General features: G+C 38.1%; 1 protein-coding gene across 6 annotated transcripts in view; it reads left to right on the top strand.

Moving 5' to 3' along the window:
- The window catches only part of myo1d (myosin 1D), a 98625-nt gene that overhangs the window by 10832 nt on the left and 62032 nt on the right, over positions 1 to 25761 (top strand). For 5 of the 6 annotated variants that reach the window (XM_081600898.1, XM_008437408.3, XM_081600897.1 and 2 more), the window contains 10 exons: positions 17429 to 17637; positions 18106 to 18199; positions 19136 to 19301; positions 20067 to 20120; positions 20762 to 20857; positions 21485 to 21601; positions 22903 to 23106; positions 23514 to 23659; positions 23754 to 23868; positions 24685 to 24855. In XM_081600898.1, the coding sequence (XP_081457024.1) occupies positions 17429 to 17637; positions 18106 to 18199; positions 19136 to 19301; positions 20067 to 20120; positions 20762 to 20857; positions 21485 to 21601; positions 22903 to 23106; positions 23514 to 23659; positions 23754 to 23868; positions 24685 to 24855 (1372 nt within the window). Of the gene's footprint in view, positions 1 to 17428; positions 17638 to 18105; positions 18200 to 19135; positions 19302 to 20066; positions 20121 to 20761; positions 20858 to 21484; positions 21602 to 22902; positions 23107 to 23513; positions 23660 to 23753; positions 23875 to 24684; positions 24856 to 25761 lie in introns of those variants that run through there. The other variant, XM_081600900.1, reaches the window with a different exon arrangement.

Raw genomic sequence — 25761 nt, 5'->3', positions numbered from 1 at the left:
ATTATTTTTCTTGGGTTTGCAAACGTCATCAGATGTCTGACGTTCTTTAATGTTTGGGTGCTGGAGCATTGATTTGCTACAACGCCATCAGAAAAGTCCAGCACACTTAACTTAACACCCCTTCCTTATCATTTTAATACAGTTTGTATGTTCACGTTAAGTCTTAGCTTGTAAACAACCTGTTCCCTGATGGGACGATCGAGTGATGCATTTAGGAGCTCTAGTAGAAAGCTTACAACAAATCGAATGCAGGTGGATTAAGATATCTTTGGAACGTTATTCTCAGCAGTTGTGATATTTTCTGTTTCGACTTCTGATATGAAACATCCCACTTTCAGTCCAGAACAGATTAGCAGCAGAACTAAATAAAATAGTCTTTTCCATGGCGCTCCATGGTGACGAGTGCTATTGTTAGAACATGGCCTGCAGGTGACTCATCTGTTACAGACTCTATAGCAGGGGTGTCAAACTCCAGTCCTGAAGGGCCGCTGTCCTGCAGTTTTTAGATGTGCCACAGGTACAAAACACCTGAATCAAATGGCTTAATTACCTCCTCAGTTCTCCAGAGCCTTGCTAATGACCTAATTATTCTATTCAGGTGTAGTGCAGCAGAGGCACTTCTAAAAGTTGCAGGACACCGGCCCTCGAGGACTGGAGTTTGACACCCCTGCTCTATAGGGACCAGTTGTGCGTTAACTACCAGACACCTGGCTGGTTGTTAATTGATATTTTTGCACTTTAATTGTTTCAGTAAATAATTATTCTCTTTATTGTTTTTTCTCTTAAGTGCCCATGGGTCTTTTGAAAGGTGCTTACAAGTTAAAAGTGTAATTAAACTGACATTTAGAGACTGGACAAGTATGACTGATTTAAAAAAAATAATCTCCTCTGTAAAGAATAAGACGGCACAGCTCAGGTTTGCAAAGTTGCATCTGAATAAATCACAGTTGTTCTGGAACAACGTCCTCGGTCCACGTGAATTCAAAGTCGAGATGCTGGCCCAAATTGCAGCTCGCAGGAGTGATGAACTGGGCACCTAGCATTGTGAGTCTAGCATAAACTTTTAGGTATAAAGCATTGTAGTGTAAAATGCAAGGCGATCTGTTGTACAGCTGGCTCAATCTGGGTCATCAACAGGACACTGATCATAAACATAAGTGCAAATCTACAACAGAGTGCCTGAAGAACTGAAGAACCAATGTGTTGCCTAGTCAAAGTCCAGACCTAAGCTTGTTTTAAAATGCTGTAGTAAGACCTTAAGATATAGTAGCTGTGCAGAAACAAATGTCTGCAAACCTGAAAGCATTAAAGAAACAGAAGATTGGACGCAAAACTATTTTACACCAATGAAAGGTTGATCAGATAACGTCACGTCATGTCTGCTAAAGGTGACTGTGAGTGCAAGGTGACTGCAAGTGGCTCAACTTCTGAGGTGTGTGATTTTTAACCCATTGGTTATATTATTCATGGCCAGCTGTTCATGGCATTTTATTCATTTGAGATTCAATTTACCTAATTCTTAGGCCTGTATAATGAATTACATTTATTTGTAAAACATATTTTACACTTACGCTGACTTTCTGTACTTTTACTCAAGACTAAAGATGAATTGCTCCTGATTAGCAGTAAAAATCTCAAGCAGAAAAATATTCACAGAGTTGTGTTGTAATGTTTCAGTTGGTGAATGTTTTCTCTTTTAACTAATTTCAAGCAGTGAAACTCAAGATGCCTCCGGTAAAAGAGTGCTGGTATAAAAGCGAAGGGGTTTTTCTAGAGGACACAGCCGCTCTGGTTACCAGTGTTTTTACAGCCATGCTTTTTGAATTAGATCAGCGTCTGTGGTGTGAACAGTAGCTTTAGCAGTCGGGCTGTGAGACCTGAGAGCTACCAGACGGCACCAGGCATCATTTTTCCAACTATGTCCTATTTTCTGTCTGTTTGTTTTCCCTCCTGCCAGACTGTGCAGTCCGGAGGTGGCGTGTGCAGATTGTTATTTGTAGAGGGTGTGACCGGCCAGGAGCGCTTCCCTTTTGCTCTCTCCCACCTTCCCCCCTTGGTCTCAGAGTGTGTGCATTCACGCAGGGAAATGTAAGTGTGTTTGTTGGAGTGGGAGTGGACCACTTAAGGGATGGATCCAGAGGGCATCAAATGTTCTCTGTTTGGTTCGCTGCAGTTTTCCAAAATAACTTGGTCTTTAGCACATCTGCCCTGTGTATTTTGGCTTCAAAGGACCTGCTGCTGTACAGCCAACTTCGGCCCTCTCTACCAAGTAGTTTACTTAAAACATATCTCCTACAGTTGTAAGACTGTCTTTGAAGTTGGCAAGCCCTCGTATTGGGACATTTTTTCCCTTCATTATGGGGTATTTCTACTGTTAAAGTCCTGGCATGTCGGGTAATCACATTCCCTTGTGGCAACAATTAAGCCCTGATATGGAAAAAAAGGCTCATGGTGAGACATCGTTGTTTAAGCTGACATTTGGTTTGTTTGACTTGAAGTTGACCTCTGCAGCCTGTTCTGCTCTCCTCAAAATAGAGCCCAATCAGATGCCCAGTCCATTTGTAGAGATGCCAAGATAGAAGTTCACATTCTTGTGGCAGCTTGGGAAGTTTCAGTTGATACAGTGCCTTACAAAAGTATTCTCATGATTTTTTTTTTTCACATTTTGTCCTGATATAACCACAAATGTTTCCAAATTATTTTTATTTAACATGATGAACCAACAAAATAGTAGCACATACAAGCAAATTTGGTGGTTTTCAAAATTATAATGTCAAATGCATGTGCACTCAGCCTTTTTTACGTTGAGACCCCTGAATCAGATTTAATGTTGCCTGCATAGGTCAGAAAATGTGTAAGAAGGTGCTTTGTTCAGGTAACTTCTGTGCTAAAATTGAGCTTTTTTGCAAAATGTTGGACTCTGCAGTCCAACAAAAACTGACTGCAGAGTCAGTTTTTGTTGGAAAACTGACTGCATGTTACCCCGAAGACATGATGAAACACTGTAGCAGCTCCATCATGCTAGTGTGTTGCTATTCTTCAGCAGGGACCAGAAAGCTGGTTTTTGGCAAGTTGGAAGGAGCTAAATAGTCCCAGAAGAAAACCCGTCAGGGGGTGCACGATATTCACCTTCCAGCAGGAAAAAAGCCTCTAGACATCGACCCAGAGAGTTGCAGTGGAATGTTTTAAATCAAAGCAAATCATGTGCTAGAACAGTTCGGTCAATATTAAGGTGCTAAATCCAGTTGAGACTCAAACTGATGTCCATAGCCGCTGAAATGGAGCTATTTCATAAAGAAGAAACGGGCAGAAATGTCAGTCTGTACAATGTGCAAAGCTTGTCGAAATGTACCCTGAAAGGCTTGCAGCTAAACTTGAAACAAAAGCTAGTTCAACAAAGTATGCACAACACACTTCAGATTTTTGTCATAACTTCTAAAACCATAATTTTGTATCATTTTGCTCCCAAATAAAAATACTTGAATTTTTTGTGGTTGTAATTCGATAAATCATAAAAAGGTTCATAGTGTATGAATAGTTTTGCAAGATGCTATAAAACTTAGCATCCAACTATAAATGTTTACGCCAAGGACTGTGGTTTTTTGCTAAGAGTGGCAGGGGAAAAAAGGCAACCTAAGACACACGCACGTGCACCCCCCCTCCCACACACACACACCTGCTTAATGTTTCATAACATTTTTAGGTTAATACAGATAAAATAACTACCAAAACAACCTTTGTGATACTGAGCAATTTCCTACTGATTGAGGGTAGCATAGTCTGTGAGAAACAAAATTCAAACAAAACCTCTTTGAACAATATTAAAACTTTGGAAAATAACCTTTACCACCTGCTAAATTTGGAAAAAAGACCAAAAAAAGAAAGTGATTAAATAAAACTTGAAAGAATAACAGCATTAAGTAAATGTTCTCAGCGTCCTGGAGATCTGACATCCTGCCCGACATCTGAAATGTCTTTATAAGGCAGCATTGTTTAGTCTGATTCCTGTAGCCCAGTGGAAAAAGAAAACTGCTGCATGTTTTCCTTACATTAATATGATAGGACTTTTCTTTTTCCAAAGTAGCAGCCTTTCCAAAATTTGAGATTTTATATGTTTGGTATGTTTTTCACTCGTGCTAAAAACGTTAAAAGAAGCAAAACTGCGAAGCTTTGTTTTGATCTGAGTAATAAGGATCCCGATGGGTAGGAATTAGTGTTCCTAAATTGCACTGATGTGGTTTCAGCTCTGCTTGTTAAATTATTTTCAACCTGAGGCAATACATTCTTTGCTCTATAAACTTTGGATGGTGTTTGTGTTATTTCCACACCCAGTGGGCGACTCTAAAAGCTGTTGTCTTCAGGTTTTTAATGTAGCTACTGAAGGACTCTGAGTGATTTGACCCTTGTACTCATCTACAATGAGTTAAGAGACTTTGACCAGGATGCCTTGGCTAATACGGAGCAGAGCAGAAAAGCTGGCATTTCCCTTCCCTTCATTGTTTCCTGCAGCCTCTCTCTGACTTGTCTGTTATTGTTTTGTACAGTTTGGCACAGCAGTGCGTTTTAGCACTAGCATTGATTTTACTTCAGATAATTTGAATAAATCACAGTTCTCACTTAACCAAATTAATGTTTGCTCTCTGTTTCTAGTAGCTCCTTGATTTAACTTTAAAATGAACCAACAAATTGCTTTCATGTGGGTGTTAAAAAAGCAGGAATTCTCTTCTTTACCCTGCAGGGAAACTAGAAGTGTAGTGCACAAAGAGGCTGTGCTGCCTCTTTATCTCGCAAAGTAAACAAAGGGTTCGAGCCAGACTTGTAAAATAAGGATTGTCCTGGAGATATGGTTAAAGGTCTCCTTCTCTTTTGTTGGATACAGATCAATAAATGAGCCTCTGTTCCTGTTTAGAACCCTTTTTATATTACAAGTGTTGACATCTTGTAAGATATTGAGCTAGCTCTTTTTTTCTTTTTTTTTGCTCAGTTTCCCTTTATGCATTTGTTACCCATGCACAATACACCAAAGTGCTTGTTCCCTGCAACACATATGCAGCAGATGCTTCTAAGAATATTTATTCCCAACCTGCTTATTACGGTTTTTTTTCTTCGCAGTGGTCACTGACTGGAATATTTATAGACGATTGCCAAGATAGAGACTGTTCTCTCAGTTGCTCTGTACTCTGTTCAAAACCCGAAGCAATAAAGTACGAGGTCTAATTACTGTCATGAACATAAAGATAGTGGATCTAGAGTTGATTCTGAGTGTGTCGTCGTGTGAAAGTGAACCCATAAACATCATCAAAGTGCTTGGTAACTTCTGTGAAAGTAACCTCTTGGTTCCAGGAGAGTATGACCTCTTTTAGATTTAGTAAAATAATTTTTTACTGCTTCCTCCAGTGTCTCTCACTGCTAGTGGTCTCACTGCTAACATTGAAGGATGAGAGGCTCTCCTGAAACTGACTGGATTCATAGAAGGCTCTCTGAGAAATGCTTGCTCCCCTGCAATCCAGCACTGAAAAGTCCAGTCTCACCACAGGAATTTCCATACAACCCAACCAATGTGCTGTAATCTGAAACACATTACCATTGCTGCATAAACAGGGCTGTGCCTGTGTAGCTTATTTTCCCCCTCTGAAATGGGTTCACCAGCCCTCAGAGACGTCTCATTTGTGGACTGAATGAGTTGGCAGACAGGGTCAGGAGGAGGCCTTTAATACAGGCTTTCAAAACCCATTTGTAGTCTTCTTTTATCACCTCTGTGTCATAGTTTCTTGACTGCTGCTTTTAAAAAGAAAAATTATAAATCCTCTTAACCCTATATTTAATTTGTGACCAGGAACATTTAGCTTAATAAAATAAAATGTAAAATTGTGGGGAGGGAATCCATTTTATTGCTCTATTCTTTCAAAAGTTAATCCTCTTTAAAAAACCAGGATGGTATAAAAAATTATTACGTTTGTCTCAATCTGTTGCTGTCATTGGTTAACTGTACAGGATGCTTGTTGACCTTAATTAAAGGTTGTGGAAGAGTCCAAAGATGCTGCATGGACTTCTGCTTAAGCCACTCCTCTGAAAAAAGTTGGTTCAGTTCAATACAGAACTTTATGGTGTTTTCTTTTTCTTTTACATACACACATCATGGGCACAAATGCCGAATTCATTCTGGGCTTTTAATTATTATTTTCATCCATTTTTTGAATGTCAGAGGATTTAGGGCTGCATAATATATTAAGTCCCCACCCTCATTACATTATTGCTTGCCTGCAGTGTTTGGTAGGCTTTTATATTTCAACTTCCATGCATTATAGCTTGAAAGATCTAGTTCTTTGTCAATCCACCCACTTGGTGCAATGTAGCAGTAACACTAGAACCAAAACAAACTCTGAGCATAATGCAGCCATCATTATATCTAACATTGTAGATCTGAAAACCTCCTCTTGACTCCTCCAAACATTCTTTTTATATCTGTGGGCACACAGCTCCAGCACTGTCTCAGCTAACCGTAAAAGTTATTAATCTAGCCCATGTGAGTACAGAAGGAAGGGGTCTTTTTTTTAAAATAGGTGTTTGTCAGCAGGTTCTCGATTCTTACAAATTCATAAGACGTTTGTTACACACCAAAACCATAAAAGGTTTAAGCACATAATTAAAACAAAAGATTATTGACCTTCATGGTCATGGTGAATGTACGTAAGCTTCTGACTGGCACTGCATATGTGTGTGTCTAACCTGAATACCAATTTATGATCTATTTAAACTATTACTTATTTTGCATTCAGCAACAAAGCTGTGGCATGACAGGTTTGGATAACTTTGAATAACCCACAGCAGCTCTCTGCAGCACATGTGGTGTTCATATTTAGAATAAAAATTTTGCAGTCTCTCTGTAGATGTTTTTCTAAAATATATTTATATTTTTTCTTTGTCGATTCATTTACAAGAGCAATTCAAATACAAGAAAGCCCTATCTAAAATTATAATTGTAGTTTTGCGCTCAACTGATACTGATTTTCCAACATAGAAAATGGAGAAATAAATGGTGCATGCTCTGTAGGTGGTAGCTATGATTATTCTCATTTCTGCATCAAAGCTTACACCCCTAAACCCTGAGCTCTAACAATGTGCATGTGAAGAACTGTTATTGGTGACTGCATATTTTTCTCCAGTTTCATGCAACAATTAGAATAATCCAATTTCTTAGTTTTTATGCTTAAATTGCATGTCAGCTTTTAAAAATCCAAGTTTAACTTTTAGGGTACCTTCTACCTTCCGGTTTCCTCCCACAGTCCAAAAACATGACTGTCAGGTTAATTGGCCTCTCCAAATTGCCCCTAGGTGTGAGTGTGTGTGTGTGCATGGTTGTTTGTCCTGTGTGTCTCTGTGTTGCCCTGTGACAGACTGGCGACCTGTCCAGGGTGACCCCGCCTCTCGCCCGGAACATTAGCTGGAGATAGGCACCAGCAACCCTTCCGACCCCACTGAGGGACAAGGGTGTATAGAAAATGGATGGATGGATGGATGGATACCTTCTAGAAGACTACCTTATTTTAGAAGGTCTCAAAAGGAATGGGGGCAGAGTTCAAAGAAGTCCTTACTCTTTGAGAAGGATGGTGGAGTTTATTGCTCACATGGAAGTACTGCAAATCTATCCTGTAGGGTTTTAATCTTCACTAATAAATACAATTCCAATTCAAACCGCCTCATGTAATCTTGCGTTCCTTAGAAATAAAATCCATCACCAAGAATTCCCTGATGGGGATTTAAATCTGTCAGGCCTCGCATGTAAACTGTCTGGCTCATGATTTAACAAGCGGCCGCATCCTCTTCCTGCAACAGTACACCACGATTAAACCTCCCTGTTTTACCCCTTGTTGTAAAGCACCCCCGCCCGCAGTTCCCTAAATCTATCGGTGCACAGATTTTTCAGATCTGGGTCTCTTTGTAGATTAAAGACCGTGTGCTGTTTCTGTCTGCACGTTGGACGTGTCCTGTCCTGCTCTGACGTTTCCAGCTTCCTTCAGAACTGTATTGTTGTCCAGTCCACCTGCTGGAGCTGCAGTGTCCTGATCCACAGTGGGGGTAGAGCAGCTTACTCACTTTCACAGCCTGCACGTCTCATTACTTTACAGCATCAGAGGGACACATGCTGCTCAGACAATGGGTTGGAATGCACTTGAGCATTCAGTGCATTTAGTTTAATCTTTGACGTGCTTCTGGTTGCATTGTGTGTTTTTTTTTTTGCATTTCCAAGCCTCGGTTAAATTAAAAGTGCATATTTTTTCTTTCTTGCACCTAAAAGTGATACAATTGTATAAAAATTAGCCATTAATTTTGAATGCAATAATGTCCACAATTAATATTAGTTGCATAATGTCCACAATTAATATTAGTTGCAGTCCTTGTTCAGTCAAATATGAAATCCTCCTCTGCCAACATCGTATAAGTTTTCTGATGCCTTGTATAAAATTAAAGTTGTAAAATAAATGCAGAATTTGTCATAGTTGTATCTCTTTTGTTATCAACTTATTACTGATGTATCTAGTTATTTGTCAGCTTTTTTTCTAGTCCTCCGTTAGATCCCTGCTTATTATCTTCTTCTGTTTCTGTTTCTCTAAATCCATCCTGTTACTCACTTTTAGGGTGTACTTCAACTTCAGTGCCACTTTCTGCCCTGGTTCATCCTGTCTTTAAGGTGGACAACTGCTTTCAACCGTATAAAGCGTCAAGCACCTGTCCTGGCTCTCATTTCTTCCAAAAACATCTGGACCTGCAAGCCTAATGGGAGCATCCTGTATGCTGATGTAGAAGGGGATTTTGATAAAACGTTATCTTTAGGTGTCAGGAAACTCACATTTGTGTGGTGATGAAAGCTGTTAAAAATAAGTTCATTTTCAAGATGTGTAGCTGGTTTCTTAAAGTGTATTGTCTATGCAGACATCAGTAATATATTTGATCAAAATCTTGTATTGCTTTGCAACACTGATGGTGTAAAACAATATAATTTTTTTTTGTTTTTATATTGTTTTACACTAAGATAAAAGCAACTTTTGTTTTCATCTTATTTTATTTTTCGGGCCTTCCTCTTGTAAGTAGGTAGGCACGTCATCATTTAGATTAGGATCAGAGTTGAAGTTGCAGTCTATTTTTAAATTTTGCGTTATGATCAGTGTAGATATCACAGGTAGTATCAATAAATCAAAAGTTTCCATGAGTTTGCCAGAGAGAATGTATATCCTTACGCAAACTCCTTTTCCTTCCCAGTTTTCTTGTAGTTATGCACCATTTTTTGTTGTTGTGTCACACAAAATGCTAATATTTGTGGTTGACGTTGAAGGCGGATGATTACTTTTTTTTAATGCAGTCTTTTTGATGGATGGTTCTGGACTTGGAAGAAATAGCTAAAATCTGATTTTGTGGCATGGGATAAGTGTTGATGGACCTCTCCTCCTACGCACAGTGAGGGAGCTGTTGTTTACTAAGCAGGCTTTACAAAGAAGCAGAAAATCCCCTAATGCAGAGCCCAGATGTTGGGTGGCTGCTGACCATGATGAAAGCTTCTGTCACACTTTATATACTAGATCAATCAATCAATCAATCTTTATTCCAGACCAAAAAGGTCCATAAAAAAGGTAAAAACAAAATAAGAGAAAAATAATAAAATAAAAAATAAAAAAAAACATGACATTCACTGAGTCACAAATAAATGATGACACCAATGTTTCCACAAACTAGACGAGTGAAAAGAAGTGATTTCCAGAGTTTCGATTTTTAGCAAGTCACAGACTGACCTATATATATATATATATATATATATATATATATATATATATATATATATATATATATATATATATACATATAAAATTGAGATGTACGCATTATTTCTTGCCAGTTACCTCAGAAAGTGAAATTCATTATAGATTATAATGACTATGGCTTATGGGTAAAACCCCCCCCAAAATTCAATGTCTCAGAAAATTAGAATATCACATTACACATATTAATAACTGATGTTTTAATCACATCAGTGAAAAGTATGCACATTTCTATGTGCTCAATAATTGGTTTGGACCTTCTAATTATACTTTTATCTCTTTATGATATGACTACTGAATAATCATTCCAGGCCAGTAGATAGTAATCACTATTTGCCAATGAGGCCTGGGGTTATGTTTCTAATGACATAGTTTTCTAAAATCACAGTTTTTTGCCTTTTGAATCAGAATTTTCCCCAGATAGCACATTTCTCCCTCGGCAAGAGATTCACAATAAATCATTGCTTGTCATTGCAGTATCATTTTGAAATCACAGTTGAAGGCAAAAATGACAATAATTTATGGATTGTTATGTAAACAAACCATCAAAAAAAGCATAAACAGAAAACACCTCAGACTCAGCATGCGTACCTCTTCGGACGCTGAGCTTTATTTGGGGTTTTTATTCCTCCTCCAAATGTTCTTTTACATATGTTTTTACTTTCATCTTGTTGATGTCCGACTGCTAAAGCCAAGGACATAAACTGTGATGAGTTCCCAGCAGAACATAGCATTGGGTTTTAGGTGTTTACATGCCCGTCGTTTTAGACTTTACGTACTCCATTAAGTCGTTGCTTACTCCAAATATGACCTTGTTTTGGTTAAGGTAATCAAGATATGTAGTTTTTATACCAAATTTGTAAAAAGTGACACATTTGTGGAGGATGAACACATCTTTATGTGAAGTGTATGTATATAATGTGCTATTAATTTTCTGCCTACCCTTCATTGGTTTGAACATATAGCTTTGACTCTATTGAGATGAGCTGTAGATGTGAAATAAGCAGAAGCAGCAAATGTTCTGGATAGTCATTACTTTTCTCCACAATACAGCTGTCAGGACACACCCTAAACATTTCTGATGTTTACACTCAGCAAAAGCAGTGATGAACTCGGAGATAAAAGTGGAACAGGCACAGATTATCTCCCTGCAGTTTATAATTCCCATTCCTACAACGACCCTGAACACACACTGATAACGTGTGCTAGCTCTGCCACAGATTTTATTGTACGATGGGAAATGTAGGGCAGTTTAGATATGGCATTTATATCATTGATTAATTTACTGGCAATAAATGTTAACCTGCTATCGGTTATCCCTTTTAAAAACAGAAATCTGTATTGGATTATGTGGAGCTAGACTTCAGTTCCTTATTTGGTTTTGATTGTGTATGGGATCTTTTAATTAGTTTTTACTTTAACTTGGAAGTAACTGATGATTATTGATCATCAAAATCTTTAGTCTTGTTACGCTAACATCCCCAGTTAAACCTCTTCAAATATAAAAAAGAACATAGCATCAAATGAGGAGGATAGGTTGGTGGTGGCGATTTCTATGTTAACAATTTAATTTGGCGAACAAAAGAACATATTCACTTACTGCACACATCAACAATATGTCATGGACATCTGAATCAGAGTTGCAAACGCAGCAGAAACTGAAGGTTTCACAGGATATCTGTGTGACTGGAAGAGACCTCGCCCTGCTGAATGTATCTTGCCACAAATCTGCTTTGACTGGTTACATCCCAAAACAATAACCATGGACCGTAATTTTGAGTCACTCGTGGTCCTACAGACCGCATGACGTTTTTTTGGGGCCCGTTGGGAGATATTACTATGAGCCAAATTACACAGTAAAACCTTTTAATAAAGAAAACGGAGCCACTCCTTTTTGCAGTGCTGTGACAATAACATTATTTTGTTGCCTTCTGAAATGTCTGATACTGACTCACCAAAACTACTCCACACAGTTAAATAAAACTTGGTGACTTTATTTTTATTTTTTTCTGGTGTGATGGAGCCGTGTTGGTGAGAAAATGTTACAAGTTGCTGCTGCTCCTCCCCAAGTTAACCATTACACAGACCCACCCAAACAATTTTGGAGACGGTGGTTGTGTTTGGCTCTGCTCTGTAATTCTGAGGCGAGCATGACGTGTATGTTTACATGCTGTGTGTGTGTGTGTGTGCGCGTGTGTGTGTGTGTGTGTGTGTGCGTGCGTGCGTGTGCGGGGGTGCGCGTGTGTGTGTGTGTGTTTGAGCAGCAGCTTGTGTGGGTGGTATTTGGGTTTTTCTGATATTTTTAGGGCAGACAGAGTTCCCTGGATAGATTAGAAACACCAGGCATTGTGTGAGTTTATGTGTTAACCTCTACAAGTCACTTTTTAACAACCAGACCTCACTTCTCTGGTCATAATGACTGAACTATTCTGCTGTTAGCCTGCTTCACTGCTTGAGGTGGTGAAACCTCCAGTAGGTTAAAGAAATGCTTAAAACTTGATCTTAGCATAGCTTCTGTTTTTATGAGGCAAATCCTGGAATGCACATGGGAAGTGGTTAAAAAAGAGAAAACAGTCCAGCATTTTAGATTTAATGTTTTAGATTTAAACGATTAAGAAGTGTGGTTAAGACCGTATGCAGCCACCTCAAGACTAAGCAATGTTCAATATTGACCATGGCATCATAATGCTTTTTTTATTAATTTAGTTAATCAATAGAAGAACTATTTCATAGATTGCTAAGATGTTTGATAGTCTGTTAATGTCTTTGTGATACGTTTTTTTGGAAAACAAAGACTGCAGCATAGAGTGAGTAGTTCACCCAGATACTGTGGAAAATAATGAAATTCCTTGTTTTGAGGAAGCACAGAGATGAACGAAGCTATTTAAAAAGGAATGTCGATGTGGAGATATGTATGGTTAATTAAGGCTGAGAGAACAAGAAAGAACAAAATCTTCAGCAGATAAGATGGATAAAGAAAATACAGCAAAATTTATCTTTTCAACTTAGACCTTCTGTTATGCGTAACGCTGATTTGAACATTTTTGTATTTTTTTAAAAATCCCATAGTTAGGTAGTGATTTACTTTCTCTAGAATGCACATGTTGTACACTACTCAACTAATAATAGTTCAACTATCAGAATTAAACTTCCAACTCGTTTTAGTTTTTATCTATATTTTACGTTAGTAAAACTCAGTTTTAGGTTGTTGTGTGTCAGTGACTCTATTCCTCATGTGTAGTGAGTAAAAAAAAAAAGATTTTAAGTTCTGTTTTTGTAAATAAAAATCTGGATCGGCGAGTCTCTTAATTTTCACAAATATAGATAAAAACAAGGAAGTCTTATTGTGTGTTGGTCATTAAAGACATTCAAAGAATGTATGACTCAGGTTTATATGTAATCACTTTACACCCTCTGGTTCACCTCTTCATGCCTTTCTCAACCTCTCCCTTGTCCTCCGTCTGTTTGATCCTCCCGTGTTTCCTGACTGGGATTTGGAGAGGGAAATCACAGGTCAGACAGTTTAATGAAACTTCCAGTCCCAGCTGGACAGACTGAAAAATGAGAGCGGATCCAGATTAATGCCAGACGTGCTGTGCTAATTCTGCTTTATACACGGTCCAAAATCTCACCTTTCAGATAGGTTTAAATATGGAATACCTTTAATCTGCTTCATTTTCCTGTATCTATAAATAGCAATTCTGGGAGATTATTTTTGACTGATGATTTTCTAAGCTCAGGCCTGCGTGTCATTTAAATCCTCCTTAATCAGAGTGCAACAGATGGATCTCCAGCTCTGTTTCAAGCCTTCGCCTGATTAATTTCCCCTCTTTGCTTGTGTGCGTTCTCTCAATCCAAACTAGTTCTCAGAGGAATGAAGAAAGTTATAAACACTTGTCAACAGATGCTTATAAACTCAGATCTGACGGATTAATGTTTGTCCAGTGTGTCGTGTCTGTTGGGTGAAATAACTGATACCTCTATGACACACTGACTCTCCCAGTAGCATAAATATTCCCACAGATAATCACTTCTTGCTATTCTCCCACATAATGTATGAAGCAGTCACCAAAAAAACAATTTCTGAAGTTCAGTTGCTCCAAGTTTTTCATACGATTGCAATAATCATCTCAGTGAGGATCAGTAAGCATTAGCCCACACTCTCTGTTTATTGCTCATGTTTTATTTAAATGCTGATATGTGTTATCTGTAAAGGTGGAACAAATTCTAGCTGGAAATAGGCTGATGAAGACAGCTCTAGAGTTATGAAACAATGAACTATTTAGGTAATTTTCTGGTTCTGCAACAGCATACAGCAGGCTTGATAAATGCCAGTTTTGTCATATCTAACATGCAAAACTATAAAATGGGAAGTGCATTCATATCAGGGATTATCTTCATTTCATTTTTACATATTGTGCTCGTCGGTAAAGTTTAGCTGCATCCGTCCAAACATTTGGAAACTGGAAGTGACTTCTGTCAATTTTCTGTTTTAAAGGAACAGTAAAGTTTGTATTTCATTGTAACCAGACTCTAGTGCTTACCTTTCCCTGCTTGCTCTAACTGATGTTGAAAGTGACTATCTTTGACGTTTTACTTTCTACAGTCAAAACCCAGAAGTGTTGATTGCACAATGTGGCTGTTCTGATTTTTTTAGTTTCTCACTGACTGGTCAAATCTCGCAGTTGCGGTGAAAAGCAAATTTCTCAGTTCATCTCTGTTTTTTTTTTTATTTGTTTCGTTAATTTGTTCTGTTCTATTTATAATCTAAAGCAAAACAATCCTGGTCTATCAACTGAAATCTAAGTTAAAAGAACGTGAAAAAAATTCTGTTATTCAAGCAGATCACCGCTGATTTATCTGTATTTTATTGGCACCTGATAACAGCAAATTCTCCCAAAAGACAAGTCCACTTTAGCCCATTGATGACGCAAAGAAAACTGACTCCATAGAGAGAGAAAAAAAAAAAAGATTCCTGTGGTTACCGTACTTTTATTTATTATGTTTCTGAACATTGAATTTCAACACTTTGATCTTCCATATTCTGCTGAAGCATCACTGAGAGCAGGGTCTGTCACCTCCTCTACTTATGCACTGGGATCTGAGATGCGTCTCTCCTCTCATGTAAAGCGTTGTCCACAGTCCAGCAGAAGCTATTACGCATAAGGCTTAAGTGGGCAGCTCATTGTGTTGGCTCACACAGGAGGAGATGGAGGACCCCTGTCAGACAAAGACCTCCGTTTGACACGTAAACAATGGAGCTGGCACACAGCAGCCTTCAGCCTGGGGAGAGGAATGGCACAATGGGTCTGTTTCTGCTGCAGCACGGAGGAAGAGTTTGCATGTTGCTTTGTCATTGTAATTCAGAGTTGTGTTGAGATGGAGAGTACGAAAAGAATTCATCTTATTGTCTCATATGGAACAAATATCCCTGAATGTATTCAAAACAAGTGCATATTTTATAGGTTTGTCGGCGTCATATAATTTGTGTAAAAGGTCACGTCTGATCCGCTGTAGTTTACAGGATCGGAGACCTAATGAGCCTTGATTATTGTTCTACACATCACATTCAGATAATCGTGTCTTGTTCCATTTAAGAGGCTGAATGTCTGTTACGTCTGCAGCATTGTGGATTAAACTGCTTTCATATGCAGAGATGTTTCCAGATAAAAGTCTGGAATTTGATTGAAAGCAGTTTATTTTTAGGTCTGGAAAAGTATTTAAAAAAAAAAAAAAAACATCCATCAGTGCATGCTTTTACTGATGATTTATCCATCTACCTTTTTTTATACATCTATTAGCAATTAGTCTGTCCCTTTGTGAGTCTGCCCATTATCCATCAATCTATCAGTTTGTCCAATATCCATCCCTCCACCCTCCCATAAAATCTTGAAGAACAATGTAAATCTTGACCTAATTGCTTTGATTAAAAAAAGAAAAAAAAAAAGAAAAGAAAAGCAAAATTTTTTTCTTACCTCTGTGAGTTAATGGTATAATATAAAATATTCAGAAAGCAGTGAATAATTAAATGTGTGTACAATTCAATTTCCATCCCCATATTTTAAGTGATGAAACATGGACATAGTGATTAGGATTTAATGTGTTACTGGACGCCAAACATCATTAAAAAAAAAGTTTCACATGTATCACACATCCTTTGTGACTCTGACGAGCTATATTTTGCACTCAGACCTTACATGGGCATGTATGTCCTCACTGTCCTAGACACACCAGCATCCTGTGTCACCTTCACCCTACAAAAGCAAGGATGTGCTCATCTGAGCTAATCTTACTGATTTACTGTATGTGGTCTGTTTCCTGTCTGTTGCTTCTTGTTTTTGTTATTTTTGTTTTCAAATGTAGAATCAAGCAAAGTGTGAAACCAAAAGGAGTAAAAGTAAAATAAAAATAACCGGTTGCAAAAGCCAAGACTTGTATTGTAAGAACCAGTGACTAATTAGCTCCACGGCCTTCTGGTAACAGTCTCATACACAGCGATGTGGATAATTTAGCTTGATGTTCGAGGACCTGAACTATGGCAAATCTGCTCATTGCAGCAACATTAGACCATAAAGAGCTACATCTTTTCATTTAGTACTTGAGTCAGCATTTTGGTTTTCGGGGAAGAAAAAAAAACACATCTTTTTTTGGAAACAAACAGTCATGATCCATTTAGTTTGTCTGGAACTTCTTCAGTCACAAAAGCTTTACACTGAGCTATTAAGAATGTCTTAAAAATAATGGTATCTTGGCCGTCTTTGCAAGGCAGCAGCAGAGGTTTGGCAGCTGTGAAGAAAGGCACCATTCTTCTGTGGAGAGAAGCGGGGATGCTAGCAGCGCTCGGACAGGAAGGAAGTCAGCCTGGCAGCCTCATGTTGGGAGAAATGTAGGAATAGAAAGGTTTCACGAGTCTGGGAGTGAAGAGCACACACAGATGGAGGCAGAAAGTGAGACAGGAAAGTGTATAAATATCTGCGTCTGGTACGTCGGCAGGATGTGAGCATATTGATTCTCCATAAGAGCAAGGTGCAAAAAAAACCCCAAACATATATCTATTATGGGCATACTTTCTCAATAGCTTATCATCTATAAAGTAATAATTTAGTATTAAAAATATACTTCATCTGAATTTTGAACTAGCTTTGAGATTACATTTTGGTTCATTTATTCATCAAACAGGAAATGGTTGTATGACTCGAGACCACAATGTCAAATTTACGTTTTTATCATTATTTTGTAGGCACTCTTCTTCTTGAGTCAGCAATCTTCCCATTGAATATAGGCCAAGACATGGCCGTGCCTTAACCTGTCTATTTAAAATAAATCCTTGTTAAATTAACAAAAATAAATCAAATAAAATATATTTAATGATTCATTGATCACTTACTGTATTGAATTTCTGAAGTAGGACGGATCACATGTGAGAGCCCATCATGATGACATTGTCAGACGTGTTGCTTTCGCTGTTCTTTTTAAGAACATTTCTGCATTATATGCTATTGCTGTTATTTAAATGTATACAGCTCCTGATATGTGTGCTTAAAACATATATTTATTTAGTAAAATTTTTTTTTAACCAAAAGTAACGTATAAATGTTTCTTATTCCCTTCAGGTTTGAGAAGGGGAGGATCTACACCTACATCGGTGAGGTGGTGGTGTCGGTAAACCCATACCGTGCCATGAACATTTACAGCCGGGACACCATAGAGCAGTACAAAGGTCGTGAACTATACGAGAGGCCGCCACACCTCTTCGCCATCGCCGATGCTGCGTACAAAGCCATGAAGAGGAGGAACAAAGACACTTGTATTGTCATCTCAGGTACAATGAGAAGTTCATGAATCACAAAAACACTTTTTTTTTCTTTCATTTTAATTTCACATGGTTACTTTAAAATATATTTGTTGTGTTTTCTTTGCATTTAGTGTAAAAATGTTGACTGTTTTCTCAGGTTAATATTCTGTTTGGCCATTAGCAATGGTAAGGAGGATAAAGCACCACTCTGTGGACAAAGAAGGAACTGAGAAACTTTAAATCTTAAACTGGTTGGAAGATTTACAGAACAAGAAGTATGATGTATTAACATGTGTTGTTCTGAATTAAGTAAAAAAAAAAATACTAAAAAGAAACCCTAAAGTGACTAAAGGACTGACTCGTGCTGAAACTGCTTTAACATTATCACCAGTTCAAGTCTCGCTGTTCGATTTGCAAGCCATGCAAACCACTGCAGGGACATCAATGCCAGAAATACTTTATGGTCATATATTTATCTCTTTCTTTTTATTTCAGGGGAAAGTGGTGCAGGAAAAACCGAGGCCAGCAAGTACATAATGCAATACATAGCTGCTATTACCAACCCTAATCAGAGGGCGGAAGTTGAAAGGTGAGCTGAGTTTTGGGAGGAAATCTGGATTATGTTTTGTTGGATTACTCTCTTGCTTTGATTTTAGTTGTGGAAACCAGTCACATGTTCAGTAGGAATAAATCTGGCTTCAGTCAACCGATTGCTTTAATTGTTTTCAATGAGTCGTCATCTTCTTGGAATGCTCACCGCCTTACATCAAGGCTCTTGCATCATAGTCAGATAAAGTTACAGCCCAGCAAGGTGTTGTCATTGTCTCAGGTAACTGAGCAGCTGGTGTTTGCCTTTAGAGCACTAAAAGATGTTATTGCTCCACAGTACAGAACAATCAGTTATGCTTTAGGGTGTAATTAACCTGGACTGATATAAAGGACATAAGTAGAGCTTTTTGCAAAGCAAACAAAACGCAGGTAGGAGGCTGAAAGGTAAACGTCGCAGATTAAATATTGGAAAATACAAAGTGCTGGTAATAGACTGAGGAAGCATAGCTTCATGTTGGGGGGATTTGTTGGTCCCTTTTTGCATCCAAAATACCAATCAAGGATTGGACTCCACTAAAACCCTAAAGGTCCATTGTGGTGTCTGACCCAAAGATTTTAGTAGGCAACACCCCAAACTCATTGTTGTTCTCCCCAAAACGTTACAGAAGAACTTTTGCTTTATCACATCATCCTGTTGAGAGACCGCAGGATGAAAAGGTCACATGCTTTGCCACAATGCTTAAGTAGGAAGTAAATGTCAAAGAAACATCTACATAGTTAGTGGGACTCCAGGTTTTCAGTTCTGAACAATGTAATGTGGTCTGAACAATGTAATGTGATGCACAGATGCAATGTTTCATACATTTTGGGTCTAGACTGCTGTGTTTTTGAACACTGTACACTGGCGATATGAAGATGCTACTGATGATGTTTGAATAATTCCCCCCCTCCTCTGTACCACCTCCCCGTTTCACAGAGTAAAAAACATGCTGCTGAAATCCAACTGTGTCCTGGAGACTTTTGGAAATGCCAAAACCAACCGCAATGACAACTCCAGCCGCTTTGGAAAATACATGGACATCAACTTTGACTTCAAAGGAGATCCCATCGGGGGCCACATCAACAACTACCTACTGGAGAAGGTGGGGTGGTAGGATATCAAAATGGGACACCTTGGGATGGGATAAAAAGATTTGTTAAGACCAACTGTCAAGTCCTGTCAATTGGATTTAGGTCTGAGCTTTGACTGAGCCGTTCTGATGTAGGAATTTGAGTTGATATAAGTCATTCAGTTTTAGCTTTGGCTTGTTGTTTAGGGTTCTTCTCCTGGAGGAAGATAAATCCTCACTCCAGTTTCAAGTCTTTTGTGTTCTTGGACAGTCAGGCAGCCACTCCATCATTTCCCCATTAAACTTGTCCACAATTAAGAAAAGTATCACCACAGCATGATGCTGCCACTGCCATGTGTCATGTGTTTGCTTTCTAGAAAACTAAGTGTCCATATTTTTTTTTTATTTTTTTTATTTGGTCTCATTTAACCAGAGAAGTGTCTTCCACATGTTCACTGTGTCCCCTGCATGGTGTGTGGTTCAGTCGTACGGTATACAGATATAGATCTACATGACACACTGTGTGTGACTTCCTGTTTGTGACACTGGATTTTATTTAAGCCCATCAGAACATCCAAGGCTGAATACAAACACATGCCACACTTTTTGATGATCTTTCACATGAAATGCTTATACAATATATTAAAGTTTGTGCTCTGAATGTTTTTCTACTCATTCCAGACTACCTTTATGTTTAGCCTCAGTGATGAACAGGAAAATCATTGTTGAGTTCAATTTATGATGTTGTGACTTAACCAAGCTGTGTTTTGGGGGGTTTTTTTCCTGCTACTGAAACAGTCCAGGGTAATTTTCCAGCAGGAAGGAGAGAGGAGCTTCCACTCTTTCTACCAGGTAATTATATTTGCACACCTATTTGGATTTGCATGAACTCTGTGTTCTGTTGCACAAGCTTCCTTGTGGGTTTTTTTATTTTTATTTTTATTTTTTTTTTTACGTTTGATATAGCCATGGGAATGTTGACTTGTTTTTGTATTTTTAGCTCTGCTTTGTTGCGCACATCTACATATTTTCTAAACTGTGTGCAGAACCAGTCTGGCAACTGGTTTTACCACTACAATTACATGAGGTGTAGCATATCAAAAGGAAAAGCCCTAGAGAATTGTAGATGTGGTAAATAACTCCATGAAAATCATTTAAAGGGAAATTCGCTGTATTACCATTAAATGTAAACATAACCTCACAGGGCTTCTATAAATATGGTAAGCACTAAAATCTGCATCACGAGTCAGTAAGAATCCTCTTGTCTCTATTTATAGGAGTATATAAAGGGATTCTTGTGGATGTTTGTGTTGGCAGTTCAGTTGTATCCACAGATTATTTAGTAATGAGACCCTTCTGCTTCATGCACTTTATTCCTAAGATTGACAAAATTTCAGTTCATTCAGTAATACTCCACTAAAAAATGTAATCAGAAGTTTTCTAACCAAAATATGCCTTTTTTTTTTTTTTTTTTTTTTTTTTTTTTTTACTAGCTGCTGAAAGGAGGTCCGGATTCCCTCCTACGCTCTCTTCACATTCAAAAAGACCCAACGGCCTACAACTACATCAAAGTCGGAGGCCAGATTAAGGTATTTCAGACTTTTTGTTAACATATGAATTATCTACAGCTTGTCATACTTAAAACCACATTTTTCAGAATTTTTCTTCTTATTTATTAAGTCTTACCTTGTAGGGAATGAAAAGTAAATCTACGTTTAAAGCTATATGTTTGGGTTTTAGGAGCAGAAATGTAGTGACCCTTCAGGCAGAGTTGCTGTACATGGAGCTCGATCCTTTTCCAGACCTATTTTTCAGATTTTTTTTTTTTTTCAGATCTGCTGTCTCTGTTGTTGAATCAGTCAAATGATTAAGAACAACATGCAACCAAAACACTGTGCAGCATCCAATTAGCTGATGTCATGCAGCACAGCACACCCAAACAGCTGAGGTGCAGCTTTCCACTCTGTGTCTAAGCAACTTGTGTTTTAATTTCCAGGACATCTGTAATTTAATTAACAGCTGAACTAGAAACCCTGCCTTCAAAAATAAAACGAATAGACCACAACATTCAGTGGGAAGATATTACAAATATTTGCTGCACTGTTCAGGTTTATAGAAATAATAAATGTTGAATCAAGTATACTTTGTTTTTTGTTCTTTGAATGATTTAGTCAATGTGCCTGAAGCATGTTTTTATTTTTTTTAAATCTCTGCAGTCTGGCATCAATGACAGCGCTGATTTCAAAGCTGTAGCCGACGCCATGAAAGTAATTGGGTTCACAGTCGACGAGATTCAGACTGTTTACAAGATCCTGGCCACCATCCTGCATCTGGTAATACACAGAAAACCTCAATCCTCTTCATCTTGGTTGGCAAGATTTTTCCTTTTGCTGTCTTTGCTAAAAAAAACAAACAAAAAAACTGGAAAGGACAGATTTCATTTCAGTTTTACTGCTCAGTCACACCTAGAAACATTCTCCTTAAAGGTTGAGTGTTGGACTTTCCTTTTATAAATGTCAGACTTTGGCATTATAAGAATAAAGGACTCATTATGTTTGTTATCTTGCCCAGCAAATGATGAGAAAAGTTGCCAACAGAACACTGCCCCTTATTATGGGAATATTTTTTCCCCTAACCTCCCAACTGAAAGACTCATGATACAGACTGTTGAAAAAATAAACGCTTAATAATTAGTACAGCGCCTACAAATAAAGAATAGAGAAATCATGTTTTAAAACTGGAGCAGTTTCACGATTTAAATACTCATAAAAATAAATAAACTGTAAAGTTTTAAATTCAAAACCATCACTCAAGAGTTTTAACGATGTGTGACTAAGCGGCAAAAACATTTTGTCAAAAAAAAAAATGCTTATAAATCTTTCGTTATTTTGGTAAATTATCTGCCACCAGACCGTAGATACAGACTTTTGTGATGTGCACCAGGACAAAAGAGGAGAGTCGCATACATGAACTACAAAGTAGTAGAAGTGTGACAGTAAAATGTTGTCCTGCTACCTCAGATGCCAAGAAGCTCAAATTAGCTGAAGTAGTATTGTTATGTTAGACACCAAGAAATGCTAAATGTAGTTTTTGCTTTTATTGTCTTTTTTAGTTTTTTATTTTATTTTTATTAACCAGAAACAATCTGGAAAATTAAAGCATTTACATGATCAAGTAATCAAATGTGAAATAATGTGAGCCAAACCAAATATCTGGTCATAAAATTAGCAGCACTATAATGGATTCTGATGTTGAGGAAGTCAACACTTTGTATATGTATATGTATAAATATAACTATAACGTTACAGTTTTACTGAGCTAATCAAACATTATGGTATTTGTTTACCTGTAATAGGGATGCTAAATTTAGGATATTGAAATAAGAAACTTCCATATTTCATTTTGATGTCTTGGAGGGGTTGAAATGATATCAGAGTAGAGTAGATAGAATAGGCACATAACTCATTATTTAACCTATTAGACTTGCCAGTGGCGTGTTGTAGTTGCTTTGACAAATTATTGTTGTAGTTTCATATTTCTCGCAAGAACACGAGATATTTTTTATTTTTCAGATGTTCTTACTTAACCAGAAAAGAAACGTCTATGAACCCACGCTCTCTGTTCTGTCTTGCAGGGAAACCTGACCTTTGGAGTGGATGGTGACGTTACCCTGATAGAGAACACAAAGCTCGTCTCTGTGATCAGGGAGCTCCTTTCCACCAAGGAGGAAAATGTGGAGAAGGCACTGCTGTATCGCACAGTGGCCACTGGCCGAGACGTCATTGAAAAACAGCACACCACACAGGAGGCCAGTTATGGGCGAGACGCTCTTGCAAAGGTTATTTCTGGGCACCAGTTCTGGTGACCCCTTTTGTGTGTTTGGTGTGGGTTTTTTTTTTTGTAGCAGCACTAAAGAGATTAAAACAACAGATGTCTACATGTGCCTGCAGGGTTGTGACATTTCATTCATCGCTTTGTGTTACTTATGATTTTACTCATTGCAGTTCACAGTAACATATGAGTCACAGTGTTTTGGCATCAGACAGAGACTGAACATTGTGGAGGATGAAGTTCATGTAGGCAGTTGCAAGACCAGCGCAGTGAAGCTGCTAACAAAAAAAAAACTGACTCATTGATATTTTGACACTTTTCATTCCGGTTACTCAGCTGTTGCTAAGCGTTCCCATCCTGAGATGATCTTATTTATTTCCCGCCACCCTTCTCAAGATTTTACATTTTCCTCAGGCAATGTACGAGCGTCTGTTCTGCTGGATCGTTGGACGCATCAATGACATCATTGAGGTGAAAAATTATGATGCCAGAGTCCATGGAAAGAACACGGTCATTGGAGTGTTGGACATCTATGGGTTTGAAATTTTCCAGAACAACAGGTGAAGATAAATGTGAAAAAAATTGTTAGCATTTATATCGGTCAATATTTTACAATTTATTTTATGTGCTTTTTTTTATTCATTTTTTATGTAGCTTTGAGCAGTTTTGCATCAACTACTGTAATGAAAAACTGCAGCAACTCTTCATTCAGCTGGTTCTGAAGCAGGAACAGGAGGAGTATCAGAGAGAAGGCATCCCCTGGAAACATGTATGATGTATTTTTTTTTTCATATTAAACTATGTTTGTGTAAAATTAACCTTCCATCCTTAAAGCAATCGGCTATTGAGTTTAGTCGACAGCACCGGTTGTCAGACGCGTTAGAAGTTTTCAAAGCACTGCCGCCATGCTGTCAAGAGAAGCACCAGGTGTTGTCAAATGTTGGGGAAAAAAAAAGAAACAACGAAATCCAGCTTTACAAATAATCAGGAAAGCCCCTGAAGTCAACAGTTCCAAAAGGGAAAGGAGGCGACTTCTCACCAATCTCATCCAAATCTAAAATGGCTTCTAGATACTTAGACTAAAATTATTTGCACTATTAAACATGTTTTTAACATTTAAAAATATATAACAAGATAAGAGAAGAAACAACGGATCTTGATGATTTTCCACAAGAAGTACACACTGCTGGGTTTTCTTCCAAACAGTGTGCGTGCGTGTGTGTGTGTGTGTGAGAGAACCATATCAGGACCCTATAAAAGTGGTCAGGACCCAGAAGTAATTCACAGTTGACAAAAGTAATGCATATACAAAGTTGGAGTTCTTTGTGCACTTAATTAATTAAAAACAAAAACATTTAGATGTTTTAGCTTTTCACCTGCTGATCAGATGAGAAGTAGGAGATTTACATGTGTGGCCAATTTACTGGTGTATCTCTACTCAAGATTTTGCTGCAAAAACTTTTAATTCTGGTGTTTGTTTTATTTTTTGCTTGTTTTTGGTTTGCACTCTTATCATGTAATCAGTTGTACATTTCTGTTTTTCCAAACTGAATTCACCTCAGTCCTTGGTCTTGTTTTTTTGTAGATTGATTACTTCAACAACCAGATTATTGTTGACCTGGTGGAGCAGCAGCATAAAGGCATCTTCTCTGTCCTGGATGAAGCCTGCATGAATGTGGGCAAAGTCACGGACGAGGTCTTCCTGCAGGGACTGAACGTGAAGCTGGTCAAGCACGCCCACTTTACAAGCCGCAAGGTAAGAAGAATGAGCTGCAGATATGAATCAAGTTTTTTTGTTTTTTTTTGTTTATAGTATGTGACTCTTTGTATCCGAATTTGGTCTTTGGAGTTGAGTAACGCCAAAGCCGTCTTGCCTTTTCATAGTTTTGTGTTTGAAGCTGATTGGAGATCTGCACCTCACACCATTTCCTTCATTTTACCTTTCTCGTGAGCTATGTGTTATATTACAATTTCTATTCTCGTCCAAACGCGTTAAATATCCACATCTATGCAATGTGAAATGTTTCCCCTCATAAAATCATCTTCATACAGAATACTATCTTTTTCACATCCTTGATGTAGCTGTAATAATCCAAGAACAGCAGAGGGCAGGTTTCTCCTTGCGTTAAGTAGCTTTTAGCGCTGTAAGTGGAAACTGAAGAAACAGGAAGATTCACCGACTAATTCATTCTAATTGTGTCATCAGGCTCCTGAACCAAAGCTAAGCCAAATGTCCTGCTATTCATTTTTGTCTGTGACATCTCATCTTCTCTGATCTAGTCAATATATGACATGAAAAGGTCTGCAGAAGTTAAAAGATTTCATGCTACAGATGTTTTTTTTGTTTGGTTTTTTTTTGACTGGAGGTCTGCTGCAGTCTACTCTCTGAACACCAGGGGGCAACAACCGTCAGGATTTGTTTTTTGGGAGTCTGACTCAACAATTTGCACAAGTGATGTCACTATCAGCCTATAGGAGAGTGGAGGAGACATATTTACAGATTTATGAGGAGAGCCATACAGGGGAGCTAAAGTTAAGTGAAAAGGAGAGCAAAGAATAATGCTGATGCAGTTGGAATGAGTTTTGACAGCGTGCGTGCGTGAGTGTGTGTTCGCTCGCGCGTATGTGTGTGTGTGTGTGTGTGTGTGTGTGTGTCTGTGTA

The sequence above is a fragment of the Poecilia reticulata genome, chromosome 19 (genome assembly GCF_904066995.2).
Source record: "Poecilia reticulata chromosome 19, P_reticulata-male-v2, whole genome shotgun sequence".
Taxonomy (NCBI): Eukaryota; Metazoa; Chordata; class Actinopteri; order Cyprinodontiformes; family Poeciliidae; genus Poecilia; species Poecilia reticulata.
The sequence above is the reverse complement of the archived record's forward strand: the minus strand, read 5'-3'. Positions and strand labels throughout refer to the sequence as shown.